General features: G+C 49.2%; 1 protein-coding gene across 6 annotated transcripts in view; it reads right to left on the reverse strand.

Moving 5' to 3' along the window:
• ITSN1 (intersectin 1) overlaps window positions 1-24,107 on the reverse strand; it is a 252,754-nt gene that overhangs the window by 44,915 nt on the left and 183,732 nt on the right. For 5 of the 6 annotated variants that reach the window (XM_070365814.1, XM_070365651.1, XM_070365712.1 and 2 more), the window contains 2 exons: window positions 21,198-21,315; window positions 19,076-19,267 (listed from right to left, as the gene is read on the reverse strand). In XM_070365814.1, coding sequence (XP_070221915.1) covers window positions 19,076-19,267; window positions 21,198-21,315 — 310 coding nt within the window. Of the gene's footprint in view, window positions 1-17,165; window positions 18,688-19,075; window positions 19,268-21,197; window positions 21,316-24,107 lie in introns of those variants that run through there. The other variant, XM_070365943.1, reaches the window with a different exon arrangement.

Consider the following 24,107-nt stretch of genomic DNA (forward strand, 5'->3'; position numbering starts at 1 on the left):
ACCGCAGCCTTGTCTAACTCAATGAAAGTAAGCCATGCCACGTGGGGCCACCCAAGACGGGAGAGTCATGGTGGAGAGGTCTGTCAGAATGTGGTCCACTGGAGAAGGGAATGGCAAACCACTTCAGTATTCTTGCCTTGAGAACCCCATGAACAGTAAGAAAAGGCAAAATGATAGGATACTGAAAGGGGAACTCCCTGGATCAGTAGGTGCCCAATATGCTACTGGAGATCAGTGGAGAAATAACTCCAGAAAGAATGAAGGGATGGAGCCAAAGCAAAAACAATACCCAGTTGTGGATGTGATTGGTGATAGAAGCAAGGTCCGATGCTGTAAAGAGCAATATTGCATAGGAATCTGGCTGAAGATGGTACTGCCCCCATAGGCTAAAGATGGTACTGCCCCCCACAGGCTGAAGATGGTACTGCACCACCAGGTTGAAGGTGGTACTGCCCCCACAGGCTAAAGATGGTACTGCCCCACCTGCCCCCCACAGGTTGAAGATGGTACTGCCCCCTACAGGCTGAAGGTAGTATTGCTCCCCACCAGGTTCAGGGTTGCACTGCACCCACACCCCAAACTCCAAATTCTTGGTTGTCATAATGACTGGACTGAACCAGGGCAGATGACTGGTAATATATGGGACAGAGAAGGGCTCACCTCAAATGTCAATGCTGCTGCTGCTGTGTCGCTTCAGTCGTGTCCGACTCTGTGCGACCCCATAGATGGCAGCCCACCAGGCCTCCCGTCCCTGTGATTCTCCAGGCAAGAACACTGGAGTGGGTTGCCATTTCCTTCTCCAATGCATGAAAGTGAAAAGTGAAAGTGAAGTCGCTCAGTCGTGTCCGACTCTAGTGACCCCATGGACTGCAGCCTACCAGGCTCCTCTGTCCATGGGATTTTCTAGGCAAAAGTACTGGAGTGGGGTGTCAATAGCACCCCACTAAGAAATGATTACATTCCTAGAAACTGACAACTCTGCAGCAAGAATGGGGCATGTGACCTGAGATACACAGAATGACTGACGAAACAGACATAAGAACCAGTGAGGAAAGATGACAGGAACTGGCTTGCTTTGGATTTTGGCAATTCATTCTTCAGAATCTTCAAGTGTTACACAGTGTGGTTGGGAAGAAGCTCAGAGCCAGGAAACAACAGGAAGTCCAGGGTGGATTTGGGCCATTGGTCTAAGAATCCCAGCTGCTGGGGCCAGTTCAGGGTGAACTGACCATCTCCTACTCATGGGGTCAGAGGGCATGAAAAGGCTGTATGGCCTCCTACTCCAGTCAGCTCCAGCCTTCAGTCAATCTACCCAACAGGCAGAGAAGTTTTGGAGGTCAGTGCTGTGTGAGTCTGGTTTATTGGCCCCAACAAATCCCACCCTTCACTGCCCCCCCTACTAGCCTGCCTGGAGAGAGAAGGATGGTCCAGATGACCTCTCCAGGACCCAGAACACAATGAAAAGTAAAGATTTGGGGGTGGGGTGAAGATTCATCTCAGCATTATGTGCCAACAATGCTGGCTTGGAACAGTCTTTTCAGCTACTGAACCAACCCATAGGATACTGTTTTAAAAATTCTTGCTGGTGAATGCCAGACCAAGAAAACCATTTAAGACTTGAAACAGGCGCTTTGAACTAAAAAATATCCTTCCTTTGAAATTTTAATACTTAGAAAAACAAGAGAGCTTAAAAAGCAAACCATTATTCAGAGTAGGGTAAGTGGAAAGGACATTTCAAATGAGAGGGTTTTCTTTAGGGGTGGAGGGACGTGGTCCTTCTCTATTTTGGGAACCAGAATAAACATTCTGTGCTGACTTCCTTTCCCAGTGAAAAATGAGAGGGTAAAACACAGCAAATAAATTCCACGGACATCTCAGTGTGATGGAGGGACTCTTATAACTAACTAGAATCCACTCACAGCTGAAATAATATTGCAATGACTTCAGGCAGTTAGAAATGATCCCCAATTACAACCCACATAAAATTCCTAATCTATGTGCTATCCCTTATAGCTTCATGCAGTTACATACATTTGCAGAACAGAGAGAACCACAATGCTCCTCCCTGCCCCCCAGAAAGGATTCAAGTCTGGAATACTAGAGAAAAGTACCTTACCCCCAAAGATAATCTTGTCCCTTTAATGGGACATTGTTCACAGGGACAGCATAATCTAAATAAATTGCTTTATTACAAAAGTAATGCATGAACATACGCTTATTGTAAACAGTTCAAATGACATAGAAGGGTAAAAAGCGAGAGTTGCTCTCTCCAGAGCTCCAACTATCCTACTTCCTTTTCCAACAGGGACCAGAATTCTTAAAACCAAACCAGGCCCCACAGCAAGCTGGCCACAGAGCAAAGCAAATAAACAGGCCTCATTCCTGTTATGAATGGGCCAAAATATACTATGAGATGGTCAATAAATATGCATTAAATTCCCCTTGAAGTCCAAGAGACACAGAAAGCAAGGCAATGTCCTTGTCCTCAAGGAAACTCACAGTTCTGGGGGAAACTTGATGTGAAAATTAAATATAAAATAGCAAGCAATAAAGAATGGCCTGTGGGCTGTGCCGATGGTGGAGGCTGCAGGAACTCAGAAAAGTAGATGTTCTCTGTCCTGTTGGAGGAAGGTTCTACGAGGACCTGATCATATGTGTGCCAGGTTTCCATATAGCTGGGGAGGAGGGGGGCATTATGCTGGGGCATGGGGCCAGAGTGCCAGGTACATGCAGGGATGCTGCAAAAGATAAGCCAGGGGCGCGGGCAGGGTAGGAAGTAGATGAAGTGAGAAGTGGATTAAAGAGGTCATAATGCCAGAGGGATCGAGAAAAGAGCAATATGGAAGCTTGGGCCCTGATTTTTCATCTTTAAGGGAAAGGATCTACTGATATCTCTGAGGACCTTCAGCCCAAATCCTCTGGCTAAATGGCCCCAGGAAATTTCCCGGGTGGTCCAGTAGTTAAGACTTTTTTCTTCCAATGCAGGGTATGTGGGTTTGATGCCTGGTCAGGGAACTAAGATCCCACATGCCACACGATAAAGCCAAAAAACTTTTAAAAATAATAATAATAAATAAAATGCTATTTGTGACCCAATGGACTGTAGCCTGCCAGGCTCCTCTGTCTATGGAATTCTGCAGGCAAGAATGCTGGAGTGGGTAGCTCTTCCCTTCTCCAGGGGATCTTCCCAATCCAGGGCTCGAACCCAGGTCTCCCACATTGCAGGGGGATTCTTTACCGTTTGAGCTACCAGGGAAGCCCACCCCTCCCTACTTAAAAAAATTAATTAAAAAAATAAATGGCCCCAGGTTCGGGGGCCAGTTAACCCAGTTTCTGGAGCTGGCATCTACACAGAAGGCATCTCCAGGGATGGCCTAAGCAGAGGAAGTGGAAAAGCCACAGCCCTGGTGTCTCCTGCCAGGTGTGAGCTTAATTCCCTCCAGGCTACCTAGATCCTCCTGGGAAAATGAATCTAATCTAATGTCCTCCACCTCCAGGGCACAGTAGCATGTGTGAGGCAGCCCATCATGTAGGGAAGGCAGATGAAGCCCACAATGGATGGGTCGAAAAGAAGACTCTGTGATCAAAGCCGTTTTTCCTTGCCCTGCAGCTGATGTCTGAGCCCCTCCTCTCTGACCTGTGCTCTTATGTGTATGTGTTCAGTCACTAAGCCACATTCAACAATTTGTGACCCCACGGACTGCAGCATGCCAGGCTTCCCTGTCTTTCACTATCTCTCAGAGTTTGCTCAAATTCATGTCCATTGAGTGAGTGATGCCATCCACCCATCTCATCCTCTGTCGTTCCCTTCTTCTTTTTCCTTCAGTCTTTCCTAGCATCAAGGTCTTTTCCGATGAGTCAGCTCTTGGAATCAGGTAGCCAAAGTATTGGAGCTTCAGTGTCAGTCCTTCCAATGAATATTCAGGACTGATTTCCTTTAGAACGGACTGGTTTGATCTCTTTGCAGTCCAAGGGACTCTCAAGAGTCTTCTCCAGCACCACAGTTCAAAAGCATCAATTCTTCGGCACTCAGCCTTCTTTATGGTCCAACTAGCACATTTCCGTATATGACTACTGGAAAAACCATAGCTTTGACTGTATTTATGCATTTTCACGGTATGACCGTAACTGTGCTTGATGCTGGGATTCAGTGATGAAGGAAGTAAGACAGGTGTTTGTCCTGAGGGAGCCTTGGTCCACTAGCAGCTGAACCATCTCATCCACACTCTGATCTTTGCCGATGTGCAGTCATCTCGTAGAAGGCACCATGCCCCTTGTCATCCACGCCTGACACCTCAGAGTTGCAAATCCCTAAGATTGGATTTTTATGTGGGGGTCTAGAGATGCCAGGTGGACATGGAGGCCTGTAGCGAGAGTTGGGGAAAATTCCACCCAATGACACCAAAGCCCCCACTGGGATATGTCTAGCTGAGATCAGGTACCCTTCTCCAGCCTGTCCTGGGTATCCCCCACGGCCTTCGACTCAGCTGCACTCAGTCCCAATCCAGAATCTTAAAAGTTGCAACGTGGTTTCCAGATTAGCTTAATTCTCTCCCAAGAAGGAGAATCCAGCTCCATGGACTGCTAGGCAGTTTCATGACTGTTGAGAAGCAGTGAAAATCCAATTACTCTCAGGGATAAGTCATCTCTTTATTTTGCATCAAGAACTTTAGTAATTTTTTTTCTAATCAAAGGCATATCAGTCATGACTTTATAACTAACGCTGGAATTCCTGGCACGCTGTCAAGCGCCCCACTGGTCTGCACTTGTTAGCTCATTCCTGGCCTCTTTAATGTCACCCACCATCCTTATTTCCCTTTCTTTCTGAGTTCCTGCTTTCAATGTGCGCCATCATGCAGTATTTTAGGGGTCCTTGGTGTTGTCATTATTTAGTTGTTAAGCCGAGTCTTACCCTTTTGTGACCCCATGGATGATAGCCAGCCAGGCTCCTCTGTCCCTGGGATTTTCCAGGCAAGAATACTGGAGTAGGTTGCAATTTCTTCCTCCAGGCATCTTCCTGACCCTGGGATCGAACCCACGTCTCCTGCCTCTCCTGCACTGACAGGTGGATTCTTCCCACTGAGCCTCCTGGGAAGCCCTTAGGTGTCCTTACTAGCCACCTTAAATAAATCCTTTGGGTACACAAGGCAGATTAAGGTATTGGAAGTACAAACACACTTTTATTGCAGTATGATGAAGGAGGCTGTGGTTTTGCTTAGAGGGATCTAGGAATATTTTTCAGAGGAGGAGGAATTCAAGTTGGGCTTCATTGGGCAAAAGGGTGGGTGGGTAGGAGTGAGTAAACATAGAGAGGGAGCCATCAGTGAAAACAGGGGTAAGAGTGGGGTGGTGGGGCCAGGAAGCAGGTGAGGAAGAGGGAAGCAGAGGCTGGGGTACCAAGAGGGAAGGAAAGTTAGCATGGATGCTACTCTGAGCCACACAGTTCCAAGCACAGTTCATGGACTCACGGAATCCTCCCCAATAATCCTATGTGCTAGCTATGGCTGCTATACCCCCTTGAACAGATAGGGAAACGGAGGCACAGAGATGTTAAGGAACTTGGCAGAGCCTCTGTTAATAAAAGGTAGAGGGAATCCGACCCCCGTGTTCTCGGTCCTGATCACTCTGCCTCTCGCCTTGGTGGAAGGGTGATGAGTCAGTCGGCCAGACTGCTGGAACAAAGACGGGGCGGCTTAGACCACAGCCATGTGTTGTCCCACAAGTCTGGAGGCTGGAAGTCCAAGATCAAGATGTGATCGAGTCTTGGCCGGCCGTCTTCTCCCTGTGTCCTCACATGGACTTTCCTCTGTGTGCCCTCATCCCTGGCGACTCTTGGTGCCCAGAAGTCTTCTTATTAAGGACACCAGTCAGATTGGATGAGGGCCCATGATGATGGCCGCATCTTAATGACCCTTTAAAGGCCCCATCTCCAAACACAGTCATATTCTGAGGCATGAAGAATAAGGGTACGCACTTCAACACGTGCATTTTGGAGCCACATTTCAGCCCCTAGTAAGCGGGGAAGTGCGGTCCAGGGGGCTCTGGATGAAAGAGTGAGGCACCTGCACTTTGTCGGCGGGGGTTGCTGTGCGGGTTTTCTGTGCAGGCTCTCTCTAGCTGCGGGGAGCTTTCTCTTCATTGTGATGCACAATGGCTTCTCGTTTCAGAGCACAGGCTCCAGTGTACGAAGACTCAGTAGTTGTGGCACATGGGCTCAGTTTCTCCATGGCGTGTGGAATCGTCCTAGATAATCAAACCCATGTCTCCTGCATGGGCAGGTCGATTCTTAACCACTGGACCACCAGGGAAGCCCAGTGTCTGCATTTTTGTCTTTGGCTGGGGAGCTCAGGAAGGTCTGGCTGTACTTTGGGAGGGTCACTGCAGCAGCTACAAGAAGGATGGAGGCGGGTCATGGCTCTTGAGTTTGGCTGCACATCAGAATCACTGAAGAAGTGAAAGTGAAAATCGCTCAGTTGTGTCCGAGTTTTTTTGACCCCATGCACTGTAGCCTGCCAGGCTCCTCTGTCCATGGAATTCTCCAGGCAAGGATACAGGAGTGGGTTGTCATTTCCTTCTCCAGAGGATCTTCCCAACCCAGGGATCAAACCCAGGTCTAGTGCATGGCAGGTGGATTGTTTACCATTTGAGCCACCAGGGAAGCCCAAGAATACTGAAGTGGGTAGCCTATCCCTTCTCCAGGGGATCTTCCCAACCCAGGGATCAAACCCAGGTCTCCTGCATTGCAGGTGGATTCTTTACCAGCTGAGCTACCAGGGAAGCTCAGAACCACCTAATGAGACTTTAAAAAAGCCCAGTGTCCCCGCTGTACCCCAGATCCACCAAATCTTACTGGATGGGGTGCGACCTAGGTGTCCATAACTTGTGAAGCTTTCAAGTGGTTCTGATGTCCAGCCAAGAGTGAGGACCACGCCATGATGGGAAGCTTGCTGGAAACAAGGTGCCTGGTGTGGAAAGGGAGCGAGATCCAGAAACTAGATCTGTCCAGGCACATGCCAGATGAGGGTGGCCACAACCACTGAACCGAATGCAGCCCAAGGCAGGTCACTCAGGGCACTTGTCCAAGGAGACGTGATGGCCGTGACCACAGAATGCCATCCTCTGAGGCCATCCACACGCCAGAGTCCAGAGAACCTCCGATGCTTTGTTCCCGGAGACCACACTGCCATCACCAGACTCCAGCACCAGGGCCAGAGCTTGAAAGGTCACTCTGCTTGATGCCCTCATTTTATGGATGGGACAGTAGAGTCCAGAGATGGATGAAGATCAGGAATAAAACTTCTGCCATCAGGAATAACTTTTTGCTCTTGCTGTCTTGGGAAATGCAGACTCACCAGGAAATCGTGAGCTTGTAAAACAGCAGGTCTGAGAGTAGTCCATACCTGTGGCTCTCCCAGTCCATTCCCAGATAGCCCAGTTGAGAGGAGACTCCCGTCCTTGGAGCTGGAGACTGCTGGGGGCCGGTGGCAACCAGGCTGGGTCAAGGCAGCTAGTCCCAGGTTGACCAGTCCCAGGGAAACTCCAGCCCAGAGGCAGCTCTGGACACCAGACCAGATCAGGGTGGTCCATGGACAGGTGGGGACTTCTCACCACGACGGAACTTTCTTCCCAAGGGTCTAAGAACAGCCTGGTCCCCTGCGGTCCTCCTAACTTGGCCAACTGACCCCGCCAGAACACAAGAGACCACCTGAGCCCGTGACATCTCTTGCTCATTTGTCAGCAACGGCAGAGAGGCACCCAGGTCCCTGCTTTCATGGAGCTTCCATTCTAGCGGAGGGGAGACAGAAAACCAAACACAGAATCAATACATAGTATTCAGGATGGTATAAGACTGATGAGTAATAAGTCTCACGATTAAGAAGCTCATTGCCTGGTCTAGGGTCTTCTGTGGATTTATCCTTTCAACAGTGGTGCTTCCCCAGACACAGCTGGTGTGCTGTTCTAAGCCACATGCAGCGGGGAGACTGGACACTAGGGAGGGGGCTTTCCTTTCTCTCCAGCCTTTCTGGGCAGGAAGGAGTGAGCCTGTGGAACAACAGGGTGGAAACAGGACTGTTCATTCTGGACACTTCCTAAGCAAGGCACTCTGGGTGATACCCAGGTGGAGAGGTAGGTTCCACCTCCAGTTTCTAAGCTGACAGGGAGGACTTGGTGTCAGGCAATACTAAATACAAAGGCAGCTCCCACTGCTATTGATTCACGTTTGTAGGTCTTCATGGGATAGGGCCTGGCTCCCGAGAAGCTCACAGTCTAAGGAGGGAGTGTCTGTGCGTCAGTCTCCATCCACTCAGTTTAGGTACAACAAGTGACTGGGATTCAGCAAAGTGCTCAGACATGGCGGGTGAGTGGAGCTGGCCAAGGCAGCAGAGAAAGAAGGGGTGGAGGCAGGCAAACAGCTGGGGAAGATGGGGTGAAGGCATTCAAGCCGAGGCCCACCAGTGGCTTCAGCTTCATGCAAGAATCTTGGAGACCGTGGGGATAGAAGGTCTGGGTAGGTGAGACTCAATAGGCAAAAGGAAGGGCTGGATGATGGGAATCCGTCGACTGAAGCCTGAGCACCACCTCCCACTGGATGTGCAGGCACACAGAGCCCTGGAAGGAAGACGAACCTCAGGGAGGTTGACTTGCGCCATCTCCAAGGCAGAGAAAGCCTCCACATCCATGCCATCTCCCAGCCACGATGCCACAGTGGGGACCGGTGATGAAAGCAGACCTCTCCATCACGTAATCTGGAAGTCAGATGAGACGGTTTTCCAGAGCGAGCTGGAAACCCACTGGGGCATCAGAAGCCTGGACTTCTGTTTAGGGTTAGCGTGGTGATCCCAAAGGTGGCCGAAAGAGCTAGAAAGAACATTAGACCATGAGGCGGCAGATCAGCCTGGGACTTCACCTCTTTAAGCACCAGCGTCTCCTCCCGGAAGCCAGAGTGGCCACAGCCCTTGCCCCTAAAACCCGTTTTGATGTCAGAAACCTGGAAGGTTTTTAGGTTAACAGCAGTCACCTAATAATGGTCCTGTCAGCAGATTAGAAAGGAAGGCCCTGGTTGGAGAAGGCTGAGCACAAATGGGCAAATAGGTGGGACTAGGAGATCCAAGCAGTCCATCCTGAAGGAGATCAGTCCTGGGTGTTCATTGGAAGGACTGATGTTGAAGCTGAAACTCCAGTACTGTGGCCACCTAATGCAAAGAGCTGACTCATTTGAAAAGACCCTGATGCTGGGAAAGATTGAGGGCGGGAGGAGAAGGGGACGACAGAGGATGAGATGGTTGGATGGCATCACCGACTCAATGGACATGAGTTTGGGTGGACTCCAGGAGTTGGTGATGGACAGGGAGGCCTGGCGTGCTGCAGTCCATGGGGTCACAAAGAGCCGGACTCGACTGAGCGACTGAACTGAACTGAACTGAAACGAGGAGAGAGTTGGGCCAGGTGAGGGCCTCACATGGGTGGGAGAAGGAAGTAGGATCAAGCAGGGCCTCACAGATCAAATGCAAGATTTAGGACGTCATCCCAGGAGCACTGGGACACCCCTGGACAATTTTAAGCAAAAATAGTTGCATGCGTATGTGTGTCCTAACATTTACTTATTTATTTGGCTGCCTCTGGTCCTCGTTGCGTCATGCAGGAGTTTTCACTGCTGGATCTGGACTCTCTAGTCACAGCGCCTCGGCTCCGGAGTGCACTAGCTCAGTCGTTGCAACATGTGGGCTTAGTTGCTCCGAAGCATGTGAGATCTCAGTTCCTCAAGGGATTGAACACACATCCCCTACATTGTGAGGTGGATACTTAACTACTGGACCGTTGGGGTGACTCCAGTTGTTAGGTTCTCAAAATAACTCTCTGCCTGTGGTATGCAGAAGAGGCTGGAAGACGGGAAGCAGGGAGCAGGTACCAAGTAGAAGACTTGTGTGTCTTTATGAAAGGAGCAGGAGAAATCCATCAGCCCTCAGGGCCTTTGCACCTGCCGTTCCTGGGGCTTAGATTGCGCTCGCCCTTAAGGCTTGCATGCAGGCCCTCCATGCCCTCTGATCTTCCGCCACCTGTCGCCTCTTCAGAGAAGCCACGTGCTCCAACCCTGGCCCTCCGGCACACGCAGCCCATTTCGGCCACCACCGACTGCAATGATTCTGAAACGAGTCTGCTCCTCCTCCCGCTCCTGCAAGCTTCAGGAGCACAGGTGCCTCGTCTGCTGGGGTTCTGCTGAGCCCAGTCTCATCACCTGGATCTGTATTCCTCAGCTAATATTCCCCAGGAAGGAGCAGCAGGAGAGGAGCTGTCTGCTAGAGATTGCAGGCAGGCTTGTCTCAAGGGTGGCGTCCTGAGCCTTTGATACAGCGGTCAGGAGGTGGGTGGGGAGGGAGGGGACAGACAGATGTCCTTCTGCCCCTTGACGATGGGGCGCGGGTAGGGGGAAGGTTACTGCCAGAGATCACACCAGCGGAGGATTCAGACTTTGGGGTTCTTCTCATGGGGGCCTCAGGACTCCAAGGTAACACCCCAGAGAGGAGGCAGAGAAGGTCTTCTGGCTGCGCCTCTGCTGCTGAGGCCGGAGGGTCAGTGAGCAGGGCGGAGGTTCCCAGGCCCAAAGATCCGGATCCTGAGGAACACAGGGAGGCAGGAGGGAATTAACTTCCTGTCTTCAAGCGTGCTGGGGGCGGCTGCTCAGGAGACGGTACCGCGGGGAAGCACCCCCTAGGGACACACATTCCTTAGCCAAGCCGCATGGTTGCTTTAAAAAAAACATCGAGCTTCTGGCATGTTTGGGGGCCAAACGTTCCAGTCTCTGCTGGCAAGAGAACACAAGGCCGCAGAACGCAGGGATGAGAAATAAAGGACCCAGTGACTCAATGCCTGTGTGACAGGTTTATTGTGGTGCGCCGCCTGGGCCTGCCAACCAAGCCCACAGATGTGACATTTGAAAGCCGCATGCATTCCACGGGCTCTGTTGGCCTCCCCGCTGCCAACCAGCCATGTGAAATCCGGGGCAGCTTCTCCCCCTCTGCTAGGAGGGCTGCTGAGGCTGGGGCCCAGGGCCTGGGTGTCCCTGCACGTTTAGAGAGCACGGGAAGGTGTCGGGAAAAAAAAAAAAGCTGCTGGCTTCGACATGGGTGGGCCTCCCGCTGACACAGAGGGGGCCCCCGCTCTGCACACACGTGAATGAGGCAGTCTGACAGTTTTCGGGGAAGCTGTCCAAGCTCTCTGAAATCCCCATCTGCAAAAGCATGTTTTCCGAAAAGTCTTAAAATGCACACAATCTATAGGCTGCCTGAGTTGAATGCAAGAAAGCAGGAAGTCAGTTAAATGCATTCCGTGATTCTCACCAACCAGGCACAAATGCCTCTTCTCCCAGCAATGGTAACAACAAGGCTAATATCTACCGGGAGCTTAATATCTGCTAGGTGCTACTGTGATCTTTCCATCTGGACACGAGGAAACTGAAGCACAAAGAGGACTAAGTAATCTGACCGTGACCACACAACCCGTAAGAGGCAGAGCTGGGATTCAAACACGCGCTGTCCTGCCATCTTGTCCTGCTTCCTAGCCTCTAAAAGGGCCCAGGATACAGTTATGTGGCTCCCTCATGCTCCCCTCTACTACTCCCCAGAGGAAAATAAAACATTCCAGGGAATCCCCTGATGGTGCAGTGGTTAGGGTGGCTCAATGGTAGAGAACCCACCTGCCAATGAGTCAGGAAGATTCCCTCGAGAAGGAAATGGCAACCCACGCCAGTATTCTAGCCTGGGAAATCCCATGGACAGAGGAGCCTCGTGGGCTATAGTCCATGGGGTCGCAAAAGAGTCGGACACGACTTAGTGACTAAACAATTACAACCAGTGGTTAGGACTCAGTGCTTTCATTGCTGTAGACTGTTTCAATCCCTGTTTGGGGAACTAAGATCCCCTAAGCCGCACAGCGCAGCCAAGAGAAAAGAAAAGGAAAGAAAAGCAAGTTTTCCAAAATTTTAAAAGAAATGGAGCCAAATATTACATTAATATTGTAGATAAGTTGTGTTATTATATACGGCAGCCAAGGAATGAAAATTGAGAAGCTAGGCTGGGCACAGAGCAAGGAGGGCAAGGCTGTCTTTGGAAAATCCGCCTGCAGTTGGGGTGAGAAGGACTAAAGGCTGAAGAAGCCAGTGGCATCTCGAGCCTGTGTGTTGAAGGGGTTCGAATCCTTCCCTCCCACGGAGCCCCAGCCAGGGGAGGACCACGCAAGGGGAAGGGGAACTGGTTCTCCGTCTTTCCACAGATGCAGCCCCTGATGAAGAGAAGGCAGGCGGCTCTGAGGCCCTGGCAGAGATGGGCTGCTTTCTCAAAATCACCCCGTGAGAGAGGAGCAGAAGGCAAATCCGGGAGCTGCCTTTGAGAATGTCACTACAGCTCCCGGACCCTCAGCGCCCTCAGCTACAAACTGCAGGCTGGATGCCCAGTGCTCTCCAAGATTCCAGCCTCACCAACTAATCTACCTGCCACCACCCTGGCCCTTTCCTGTGAGGGGAGCCGGGACTGCAACAGAGTGGACTGGTGTGCATGAAAGCATGGGGCAGGGCCCGAGGCGGGAAAGGACAGCTTGGGCCTTGTAAGCGGAGTCACGTTACGCGATACTGAGTGGCATAGCATCCTCCATGAACAATGGCAGCTCCTCCTCCTGGGTCTGTTAGGAGAAGCTACATCTAGAAGATGCTCTCATTTTTAAAAGCACTGAGAGGGTAACAGGCAGGAAGGCCAGAGGTTCCCAAGTGGCAGGCGGTAATAAACTGCACGTGGCAGATGTTTTTTTTTTTTTTCCCTTCTCTACACAAGATGAAAAGAGGCTTCTTTTAATTCTGTGTTAAGGACATCTGGTTTTGCCTTGAGCTAACCAATGTACTTTTCTTATGGAAATGTTTTTCTTAATGAAACTATGTATTTGCTTTGCAATTTGCCTTTCTTCAAAATGGTTCTGCCTAAGACTAACCTTTTTTTCTTTTCTCAAACCTTGGGCTGCTAATGGCTCAACAAACCAGTATTCCTGTCAATTGTTTTATGGCCAGGGTGGGGAATGACACGTCTCGTGCCATCCTATCTCAAAATTGCCTATTGTGGAGGGGCCTGGTGAAACTCCCTCAGCCTTGAGGTGTCTCTCTTATCTGATTAATAGCTTTCTAACAGACATAAAACACCTTGCTAAAAACTAGCAAGGGGGCACTCTTTCTGTCCCCTTCTGACGTCTATGTCAGAAGCTTTCCCTATCTCTATTATACTTTAACAAAACTTTGCTACACAAAAAGCTCCAAGTAGTCAAGCCTTGTCTCTGACCCTGGATCAAAATCCTCTCCTCCAGAGGTCATGAATCCTAGCTCAACACAGGGCTCGCAGCAGCAACCTTTCAACATGATGGGCTGGGTCAAAAGGAAGGGACACTTCCTCTTTTGAGGCTCTGACACTATGTGCCAAGCAGATGTGGGAACAGCAGCCGTCAGCCTCTACCAGAATCTTTGATAGAGTTATACTTGTCTGCTTGCTGGTGGCACTGTGACCAAGCTACTGATGTGGGCGTTTAAATCACAGTCTCTCTGTGTCTGTCACACACACACACACACATCCAGCCTGTTGACAACATAAAATAACATTGCTGCTGCTGCTGCTAAGGCGCTTCAGTCGTGTCCGACTCTGTGCGACCCCATAGACGGCAGCCCACCAGGCTCCCCGGTCCCTGGGATTCTCCAGGCAAGAACACTGGAGTGGGTTGCCATTTCCTTCTCCAATGCATGAAAGTGAAAAGTGAAAGTGAAGCCGCTCAGTCGTGTCCGACTCTTAGAGACCCCATGGACTGCAGCCTACCAGGCTCCTCCGTCCATAGGATTGTCCAGGCAAGAGTACTGGAGTGGGGTGCCATTGCCTTCTCCAAAATAACACTGTAGCATGCTTAACAGGAAGTTGTATTGACACAACAATTTTATGGTTGATTCTCATCTTCTATAAACAACACAAATTTTTGTGACTGAAGTTATATTATCTTTAAAAAAATGCCTGAGTTTTCAATTCAAAGAACAGAACCTTCTTAAGAGGCAACGGAAACTTCTGAAATGGAATTGCCACACACCCAGGAAAATATTCTGGAAATCCGCTTTTTATGTGTGGCGTTTTCTTAAAGAAAGCCCCAACAGAGGCCTGGCTGCAATGAGATATTCACATGGAGCTGTTGTGATCCTTGACTTTATTATGTTTCTCTAGCCTACCAGATCCAAAACATCAGACATTTCTAAGAAAGGGCTATTTTTCTGGACAGTTCTGGAACCGCTGGCATTCCATGCAGTTTCCATAAAAAATTCTCTTGGGTATTTTGGGAATGAAAAAGAATGAATAGGATTAACTTATCACTTTGCTAGAAGGGAAAATGAATATTCACTGTCCTTCAGAAGTGATGTTCACTCCTCCAGGAAGCAGGACTGACTGAGTGTCAGGCCCGTTCCCCAGCTGAGACTGGGGCTGGCACGGAGACCAGGCAATGCCCCAGCATCCCTGGTCCTCAGCCTCCTTCACTGACCACTGATGGAGCGGCTTCAGGAACAGCACCTGCCAAGGAGACTTGCTCTGGGGAAGCTCACGCCTAAAAGGGAAGGCAGACACAGCATGGTCTCCTCTCCAGCGGGGATGGATTGTATGAGAACCTGAACTCAGCGCTTTCCTGTTTCACTAATCCCTGAACCCACCCATTCAACAGGCTTTCTTGAGCACCTGCCCTACAGCATGCCTGGTTGTATGAGTGTACTAGGTTGAGTCACATGCAATCGCTGTTTTATAGGTAAGAAGAATACTGGCAAATGTTTCATATGGGTAAACCGCTTCGATGGGCTTCCTAAACAAGGGTTAGCAGGTTTTTCTTCTGGTGGCACCCGAGAAGGTGGTTGTGGTTGTTGTTCAGTCATTAAGTCATGTCCGACTCTGTGACCCCATGGACTAAAGCATGCCAGGCTTCCCTGTCTTTCATGATCTCCTGGAGTTTGCTCAGACTCATGTCCATTGAGTTGATGAGGCTGTTTAACTGTCTCATCCTCTCAACCAGAAAAGAACTCACCAAGCATTTGTCTGTTCACCCGCTAACAGGGAACGTGAGCTGGGTCTAGACCGCTGTAAGAGAGGTTAGTTTTACCCTACCGATGATGTGCTGTTGCCATAGTAATCCTGCTCAGTTTGAGAGGAACCGCAGAGGACCAGTTACCACTTGGTAGGGGATCTGGGCCTGCCCTTTTTTCTCCCAGAACAGAGTGGACATGCAATGACATACAGCTCTGTAACCTTACAAGGGAATGAATCCTTCCTTTAGACTGGCTTCTCCCAGACATCGTTTTAAGCAGAGGCAGTGTGGGCCTGGAGCGTGGGCCACGTGGCCACCTTCAGCCCTGTGGGTTCTGCTCTGCACAGCAGAGACAGCCAGACACAGAAAAGCAAGTCAGAATGGCAAAACGAAGGCCCTCTCATGTGTCCATGTGCCTCTGGGGCAAAACTGTACCTAGAGTTCAGTCGTAAAAATATTCACCCAGAGCAACCAGGGGAATACTGCCCACAGCAGCCAGAGGGATGAGAGACCAGGCTGTCTCAGCCCTGGTACTGGTGACACGGGACCACGTCCGCTGTGGGGGTCATCCTGTGCATTGAGGATCTTCAGCAGCAACCCCGCCTCTACCCACCAGAGGCTGTCATCTTCCTTCCCTCTGGTTGAGAAGCCCAGGGTCAGAAGGACACTATGATCAAATGCAAACTGCATGATCTGTGAGGGGGAAAGAGCAAGATTCCTGGAGACAAACCTGTGTCAACACAGCCTAAGAGGGTTGATCTACAGACAGGGGGATGGAGAGAGAGAGTTGTGGAGAGTATTATCGTGGATTACCCACCTTGACAATTGCATCTCTGCTAGCCAAAACTCAAAGCTGGAAACACTGACTTATTCGGGTGAAGGGGGCGGGGTAGGGGGTGGGAGCAGGTGGTCCTGGACAAGAGACAGGGCTTTGCTGACCAAGAGGGTGGGGTGGGGGGCAGTGATGGGGATCTCTCCCTGCACCTTGGGGCCCCTGTATGACACTTCTGCCTCAAACAGCCCCTTCTCTTCCCAGCTTCATCTGGCTCCTTCTCATCCTTAGGTCTCCCTTCTTTCTGGAAGGGTTCCCTGATCTCTCTCTGCAGCTGCCCTTCCCGAACGTTGGCTTTGGATGTCCTCCTCAGGGTCACCTGGCACCCGTTAGCTGTCCTGGCACATAATGCATCAGCTTCTCTCACACACACACACACACCCCTCATATATTTATGTACATACATGTATGCAGCAGTTTGGTTTTCTGCTTGTTCCTCCCATTAGAAAGTGAACTCCATGAGGACAGGGACCCAGTCTTCACTGATGGAGCGGCACTCTCTGCCCCAGAACCCAGAGCAGCGTCCACACCTGGTAAGTCTCTCCCCGCAACTATTTGCTGAACTGATGAAGGAACTCACTTTTCCACTGAATGGCAGGGGAGGACCAATAAGCGAGGTTCCTGAACGGATTCAAGCCGTGGTCTGTCGTAGCCAACAGTTTCATCAGGGTGTACACCCGTCTGTTTCTGCAAATTCAACTGGAGTTTGCAAGGCAGATACAGATGGCAAACAATGGCATGGAAGATGTGAAAGTTTCAGGATGTACTTACATCTGTCAGCTCAACAGACCCTTTTGTGATACACCTTTTGGGCAAATGTGTGGTTCTCTGAGTCACATCGCTCACCTGTCAATGTATCAATAGCACATATGAAAGCCCGATGAGAGAGTTAAGCTCAAAGCTGAACTGCCGTCTTTTTTTCCCTATTTTTGGCTGCACCATGCAGCGTGCAGGACCTTAGTTCCCTGACCAGGGATCGAACCCCTGCCCCTTGCAGTGGCAGTGTGATGTCTTAACCACTGGACCACCAGGAAAGTCCCGGGAGTTCTATTCTTCAAAATCAGTATTAGGAAGGGTACCTGTCTGCATGTTGATCAGGGAGGGGCAGGTAGCAGGGTAAGAGCGAGGGTCCCCATGGCATCTGTATCATAATGGACACGTGGGCAGCAGGCCACCTGCTTAGGTCTAGTCTGGCTGGTTCCCCATCACCACTGCCACCTTCCAACATCAAGAACACAGAGACATTTCCGTCTAACTTTTATATGAAGAATTTAATTATCTATACACATAACTAATTCAAAAGGTTGTATTACAGTTGTTAAAGCCGCAGGTTTATATATTTATATATTTTACATTCATATCCATGAAAATACTGACGCGCCAGCGAACGAGGCGGTGTCCTCGTTCTCGGCACCGTGTGAGTGGAGAAGGACCGCTACACAATGCCAGCACAGAGTCCCCAAGGGGACAGACGTAAAACAGAAGATCACTACTGTTAAAAAGTCATTAGTAGAACCGCTAGGTTGTGCTTGAGGCTCCCTGCCCCCCGCCCCGTTTTCTGTGCTGTCAGCAACGGCGTTTTTATTGAGAGCTTCCAACTAGTGTTTAAAAGACACACATGGCTTCAGCTACAACATCCAACACATCAACGGACCATGAGCTCCATTTCATATTAACCTGTAGAAATTCCACAGTCTAGTTAAAAAATGTAAACATTGGAAATTAATTGCAGGGAGACTCCTATACATTCTTTCTTGTCAAGAAAATTACTTGTTTGAAATCGTCATTCCATGAAGTCACTGGAATAAAACTTGGTGTAACAGAGACTAAGGCGAGATTGTAGATACTGTTGACCGTGACAACCTCAAAGGTATCGTCTACGGATTTATGGTATGAAAATATGCAAAATTAAAAACCCCAAACAGAAAACACCAACTCAACCAGATAAATCTGAGACCGAACAAAAACACACATGCTTTCTCATGGGGCTACAAGGTCACTGTGCAAAATAAAATTAATGCAATGTGATTAGAGCATCATACAAGGTAATAGCTTTTGCCATGGAAAGAACTAATTTCATATGTACAGGATGTATTATTACATGCTCAGCAAGGTACATCTGATACACACAAACAAGCACAAAACACCTTCTGTTTAATTGGCCTCATTCTACACGTCTTTAAAACAGATATACTGAACTCCTCTGTACTTCTACAGTAGGGGGCAACAAACCCAAACTACACAATTTAGTTGATAACACTGGACAGAATGAAAAACAAAAAATACATCAAGTCTCAGATTTATGGACATTTGGAAACATTTTTTTAATAGCACATGCAGCATTCCTTGATAGTGGGTCTTTTTGCAAAACCAAAATAGCAAAGAAGTCATTCATTTTTTTTTTTTTATTAAAAGGCTAAAAGATTTATTGAAAAATAATTTGAAAACTATTGAAAGCACCTGTGCAAAGGTGGGGGGAAGTCAATTTGAGTCACTAGGAAAGCCACAAAAGGACCCACTACCCTGTGTATTTTTGTAATTTTTTGCTTCTATCTCTGCAAGTAATAACTCAACATTGTCATCACATGCAACTAAGGTAAAATGAGGTAAACTGCTCTGCAGTGAGTTCTTCTACTCAGAAGGCAGTAGGTGATCATGCTGGAAGTCACATGATCAAGGCTGCATCTCCCATCATCCCTCGGGGCAGTGATATGGGATAGTGGGTCTCTTTGAGGACTTTCAAGCCTGAGGGGGGGGTGGACAACATATGATTCCTAGAAAAAGGAGGAAAACAACACATAAGCAAAACAAAACAATGAGCAAAATTCAAGCTAGGAAAATGAGTCAGGCATGTAAAACAGCATGGTGCCAAAATGATTAAAAAGGAAAAAAAAAAAAAAGAAAAAGGGGGACGGGGGAGGGGGGAGGGGACATGCTACAGAAGGAATGATTTTTAAAACCAAAAACAAAAAAACCAACAAAACGAAAACCCCACGAGATAAAAGTCTTGCATTATGAGGAAGGTCTTCAAAGAGACTGTTGCGAATGCAGCAATGGTCTAGCTAAGTTCTGCAAACAAAGCTCAGCAGAATCAGAGCAATGCTGCATGTTTCACCGTGAGACGCCAGAGAGGAGAGGCAACCGGGCGGCCGGGGCACTTACATTGCTGGCTGGGGTCCGTGTCCGTGGTCAACTTCACGTAGTTGGACGGGAAGAGCCCCACCTGCCCGTGGACTTCACCCTTCCACCAGTCGGGGTCCTCCTTGTTGAGGACATTGATGACCTGGCCCTTGCTGAAGGCCAGCTCGTCGTCGTTCTGCGCGGTGTAGTCGTACATCCCGATCACCTGGCACACTGCGGGAGACAGGCCCGGTGAGCAGGAGGGGGCGCGGGCTGCCTGAGGCTCTCCGGGCCTCCCGTGTCCCGACCGTGTCCTTGCCTGAAGAGGGTAGAGCTACCTGGAGGGCTCGGAGGGCTCTGTCTAAGTGTGAGCAGTGGAGGAAGCTGGAGGGCTGGAGACCAAGACAACAGCAGAATGGCAGGCCTCACCTTTAGTTCCCATCCCGTCTTCCTCTTGCATGTGTTCCGCTGTCCGCAGAAAACGGGCAGGGGTAGGGGAGAGCTACCAGGGAATCATTTCTGTTTGAGGGTGGTGATGTTCCTTCAGGATGCTGACTCGGAATGTTAGCCCATCTGCACACACTGCTGTGGATCATGGGGACTTGAACCCAGCTCTTTTTTTCCTTTTCTGATTTTTTGTTGGATTGTTTTTTGTTGTCTGTTTGTTTTTTTAAGGTGGAAGGTGATTACCAGCTGACCTCCAAGAAGTTCAACTCTTGTGCTCAGCTGTGTCCGACTCTTTGCGACCCCATGGACTGTGCCCTGCCAGACTCCTCTGTCTGTGGGATTTTACAGGCCAGAACGCTGGAGTGGGTTGCCATTTCCTTCTCCAGGGCATCTTCCCGACCCAGGGATCAAACCCACGTCTCCTGTCTCTTGCGTCTCCTGTGTTGGCAGGCAGACTCTTTACCACCAGCACCACCTGGGAAGCTCTCAGTGAAAAGGAAAACCAGTGCCTTATTCTGCTGTGCTTTTGTGTCTCAGAATCTTGTCTCCAAGAAGCAATTTCCACATTCAAGGACAATTCTCCTTTTCTCATTTTCCCTCAAACCTACAGGAGGTTACACTGCTTTTATTCCCTGACATTTTTACACTTCAGAGAAGTCTGCCTAGTTAGGTGTTACCCCTGTTCATCTTTCCTGACCAACCTGTATACAGGCTCAGGCTTTAACGATGTTCCAGCTAATCCCATCCCCTTGGCAAACAATTTCTGTGGGTTTTAACCAACCTGATGAAGGGCATGCCACTAGGCCTCCCCAAGGGAGAGGAGACCCAGTGGGCACCACACCCCTCTGCCTACAAGAGAGGCCACGGCTCAAGCACAGGGGCCCAGCTGGGGTCAGCAATCAGTCACAAAGTTGACCAATCCTTTCATTTCTTGCAAAGGCTGCCAAGTTTTGATCTGATTTCACTGGGGATGTACAGCACAGACATTTAGCCACAAGGTTCTGGAAGGAAAAGCCTGTGTTTCCACAAATACCACCCAAGATTCCATTAATGGCTTAAAGACCCAAGCAGAAGTTGGCTGCCCTTATCTCACCCTCTCACACATTACCGAAGCATCTAATTTGGTCTCTTCAATCAGAAGATAGCCAACCATCTCAGCTGCAGGGCCCTCTGTTCCCTCTTGGTCCCTTTAGGAGAGCGTGTATAACATCCTGCCCATTAAGCGAAGCCCCTCTGTTCACAGGAAATGTCACAGGGGAGCTATTTCTGTCTTTACTGAGCAGCACATGACAACCAACAGACCCCTGTGGCCTCTCGGCTCAATCTCCTGACCTATTTAGACCCCGGCCATTTATTTTTAGGAGGCCCTTTTTGTCTCCCCCCAACCCCCCACCGCCGCCCCAGCCCAAATCCCAATTTAAATAGTTGGAAGGAAATCAAGAGAAAAATCTGGCTTCAATAGCACAGCATTCAGGGCCCCTTTAGGAAGCCAGTTCCAACAAGGAGTCTGTTGTACCCAGCACAGCAAAGCTGCTTAGATATTTGGTCCTTTTGAAAAACATATTCCATATCACATTCATGGGGTATCAGCCCCTCCAAGTACAAGAGGCGGTTACAGCCGATGTGAAAGACAACTTTCGCCACTCCACAAGAGAACTGAGTAGGAGGCCTACCAGGAAGCACAGACCATTTTCTGAGCAGAGTGTAAACCACTCACCTGTTGGGAAAGCTGTTGGCTTCGGTGGGTCTGTTGGAGTGATTTTGCTTGTCCCAGGGCTTAAAAGTTTGACGTAATTAGCAGGAAACCAGCCTATCTGGCGCTTTTTCCCACGTGCCTAATAATAAAAAAAATTACATTAAAACGTTTCAAAGCTTCATCCTCTTTCATGGTGTAGTTTGCTTCTGAACATGGTGTGCTTATGCCAAGCTTGCTGCTGCTGCTGCTAAGTCGCTTCAGTCGTGTCCGACTCTGTGCGACCCTGTAGACGGCAGCCCACCAGGCTCCCCCGTCCCTGGGATTCTCCAGGCAAGAACACTAGAGTGGGTTGCCATTTCCTTCTCCAATGCATGAAAGTGAAAAGGGAAAGTGAAGTCACTCAGTCGTGTCCGACTCTTAGAGACCCCATGGACTGCAGCCTACCAGGCTCCTCTGTCCATGGGAGTTTCCAGGCAAGAGTACTGGAGTGGGGTGCCATCGCCTTCTCCGTATGCCAAGCTTAAGCATAACTAAAACAGAATAACATCAATAGACTCTATGGATTGCTACATTACAAAACGAAAACACCACAGCTGAAATTCAAATTGTGGCAGCCGTTGGTCGGCAAAGCCCGGAGTATTTTCCTACGAGCTCGATGGTGTGGGTCACAGTCAGAGGACAATGCAGCACTTACAGGACAGAAAACCCTGCTTGCTGAACACCTCTCAGATGTCAATTTCAGGTAGGGCAGAGATTATGGTTTATGTCAACGTTATATATGGATTTTAGGAATAATAATAATAATAATGGCAGTAACATGTACTGGGAGCTTCTTATGAGCTAGGCCTGTGTTAAACATCTATCATACATGTACCTACACAACAATTCCAGAAGAATACTACTACTACAATTTCCATTTCCCATGTCCCACTTTCACTATTCCCAGTTCTCAGACAAAAAGAGTAAGGCTCAGAAAAGTTAAGCGATAACCTCAATGTTACAGGCTAGTCAATGGCAAGCCAAGATTCACACTCGCATCTATGATCTTACGGATATTAACTGTACATATACCAGATGATGGACATGCGATATATGCAGGATACAAGGGGGCTAAGCTTGACCTTGCCTTCGAAAGCCATCAAGCCTGTGTGACAGATGAGTCATGTTTCCCACTGCCAGTCCTTTCTCCTTCACTTTAATCTAATTCAACACAAAATCCATTCATTGAGAGCTTACATGCTGGGAGTTGCTGGAAATGGATAGTATGTGACTTGAAGGAACTTATAATAAAGCTGGTGAACCAAGACTTGTCATCCTGACATAATTCTAAGAGACAAAGACTCTAATTAGGGATGATAAGTGTCAGAACTACCCTTCTGCACACCACCATGAGCAGAGAGTTCAAAACAATTTACAGGGCACACACGCACGCCTCCCCTCTAACCTACTCTCAAAATAAGAAAATAAAATTCAGAGAAAAGGAAGCTTTCCATACCTCACCCTTACCCTCTTATCTGATGCAATCTGTCGTGAAGGATACTTCTAGGTTACTTTTAGAAAGTAGATCAGATTTTACTTTCTTTGTGGTCTGATAGACTTCATGCTCTTGGCTCAAGGACTAAAGCTTTTATCTTCACGCTGAACCCACCCATGGTTGAAGCCACTTCTTTAAAAGGTCCCCCACATTCATCTATCTGGTAAACACTGCCGTGGGGCTCACAGAGACACCACCATTTCCCGCATCTGTGCAGTTTCCCAAGGGCAGAACACAGAACTCACTGGCAACTTCTATTTTTCTTTAAAAAATAACTTCTGTTATTTTTTGGCCATGCCTCTTAGCGTGCAGGATCTTAATTCCTTGACCAGGGATTGAACCCGTGTCACCTACAGGGGAGGTGCGGAGTCAACCATTGGACCACCAGATGACGTTCCCAATTTCTTCATCCGTGTAGTCGCAGAAGACAAAGTCTGGTGAGAGCACCAGAAGCCCTCCTGGGCAGACAACTGAGGGTTGCAAGGACCCTCTCAAGACTCTTTCGCGTAAGGTACTAGGAGTGAGAGGATGAAAAAATACGGTTTCTGCCCTCAAAGAGTTGATAACCTACATGAAGAAGAAACATGCATGGGAAGCTAAGTAATAGTATTGGCATCAATACTAAATGTCAAGAGAAGCTCGGGCATAGGGGCCACCAGGGTTCACGGGAAGATGTCGCCTCGGGTAGGACGGTCACAGAAAGCTTCTGGAAGAAGTGGGTTCTGGCCAGCTCTTGAGGAAGGAGGCGGGAAGGACCATGTGGGGAGATGCTCTGGGCAAAGGCAGGAAGAAATTGGGGTCTGAGGCTGCTGCTTGTCTTCAGGAGAGTAGATCACCAACCGCGGCTGGAGCAGAGACATCACTTTGAGAGCCAGATGGGCAAGACGCATGGAAGGGCAACAGGGCACACCTGTGAGCAGGCTGAGGAGGAGGGCCACGGGGACCCCCGTAAGTCTTCAGAACAGGGGAGTGATCTACGCACAGGAAGGCCACTAGGCGACAGCTCTCTCCAGGAAATGACACCACAAGTCTGTGGAAGGCCTCCCCCACCCAGCAAAGGAAGAGACATTAAATAGGGGAGGGAGGGAAGTCCTGGCAGTCCAGTGGTTAGGACACAGTGCTTTCACTGCCACGGCCCTGGTTCAGTCACTGCTTGGGGAACTAAGATCCCACAAATTATGTGGCACAGCCAAAAAAAATCAGTAAATTTAAAAAACAAAAAAAATTTTTTAAAGGATGAGGGGAGTGGATTCCCCTCAATGAAATACTGAACCAATAAACTGTATCTTGTCCGCCCTGCTGGACGGGTTTTTTAATGGCTGCCCACCAGTGAGATCCCAGGGGAAGTTCTGCCTTTGGCTACTCCAGGCCGTACCTTCTATTCCAGCCAAGATACC

This window comes from Bos mutus, chromosome 1 (genome assembly GCF_027580195.1).
Source record: "Bos mutus isolate GX-2022 chromosome 1, NWIPB_WYAK_1.1, whole genome shotgun sequence".
NCBI classification, from domain to species: domain Eukaryota; kingdom Metazoa; phylum Chordata; class Mammalia; order Artiodactyla; family Bovidae; genus Bos; species Bos mutus.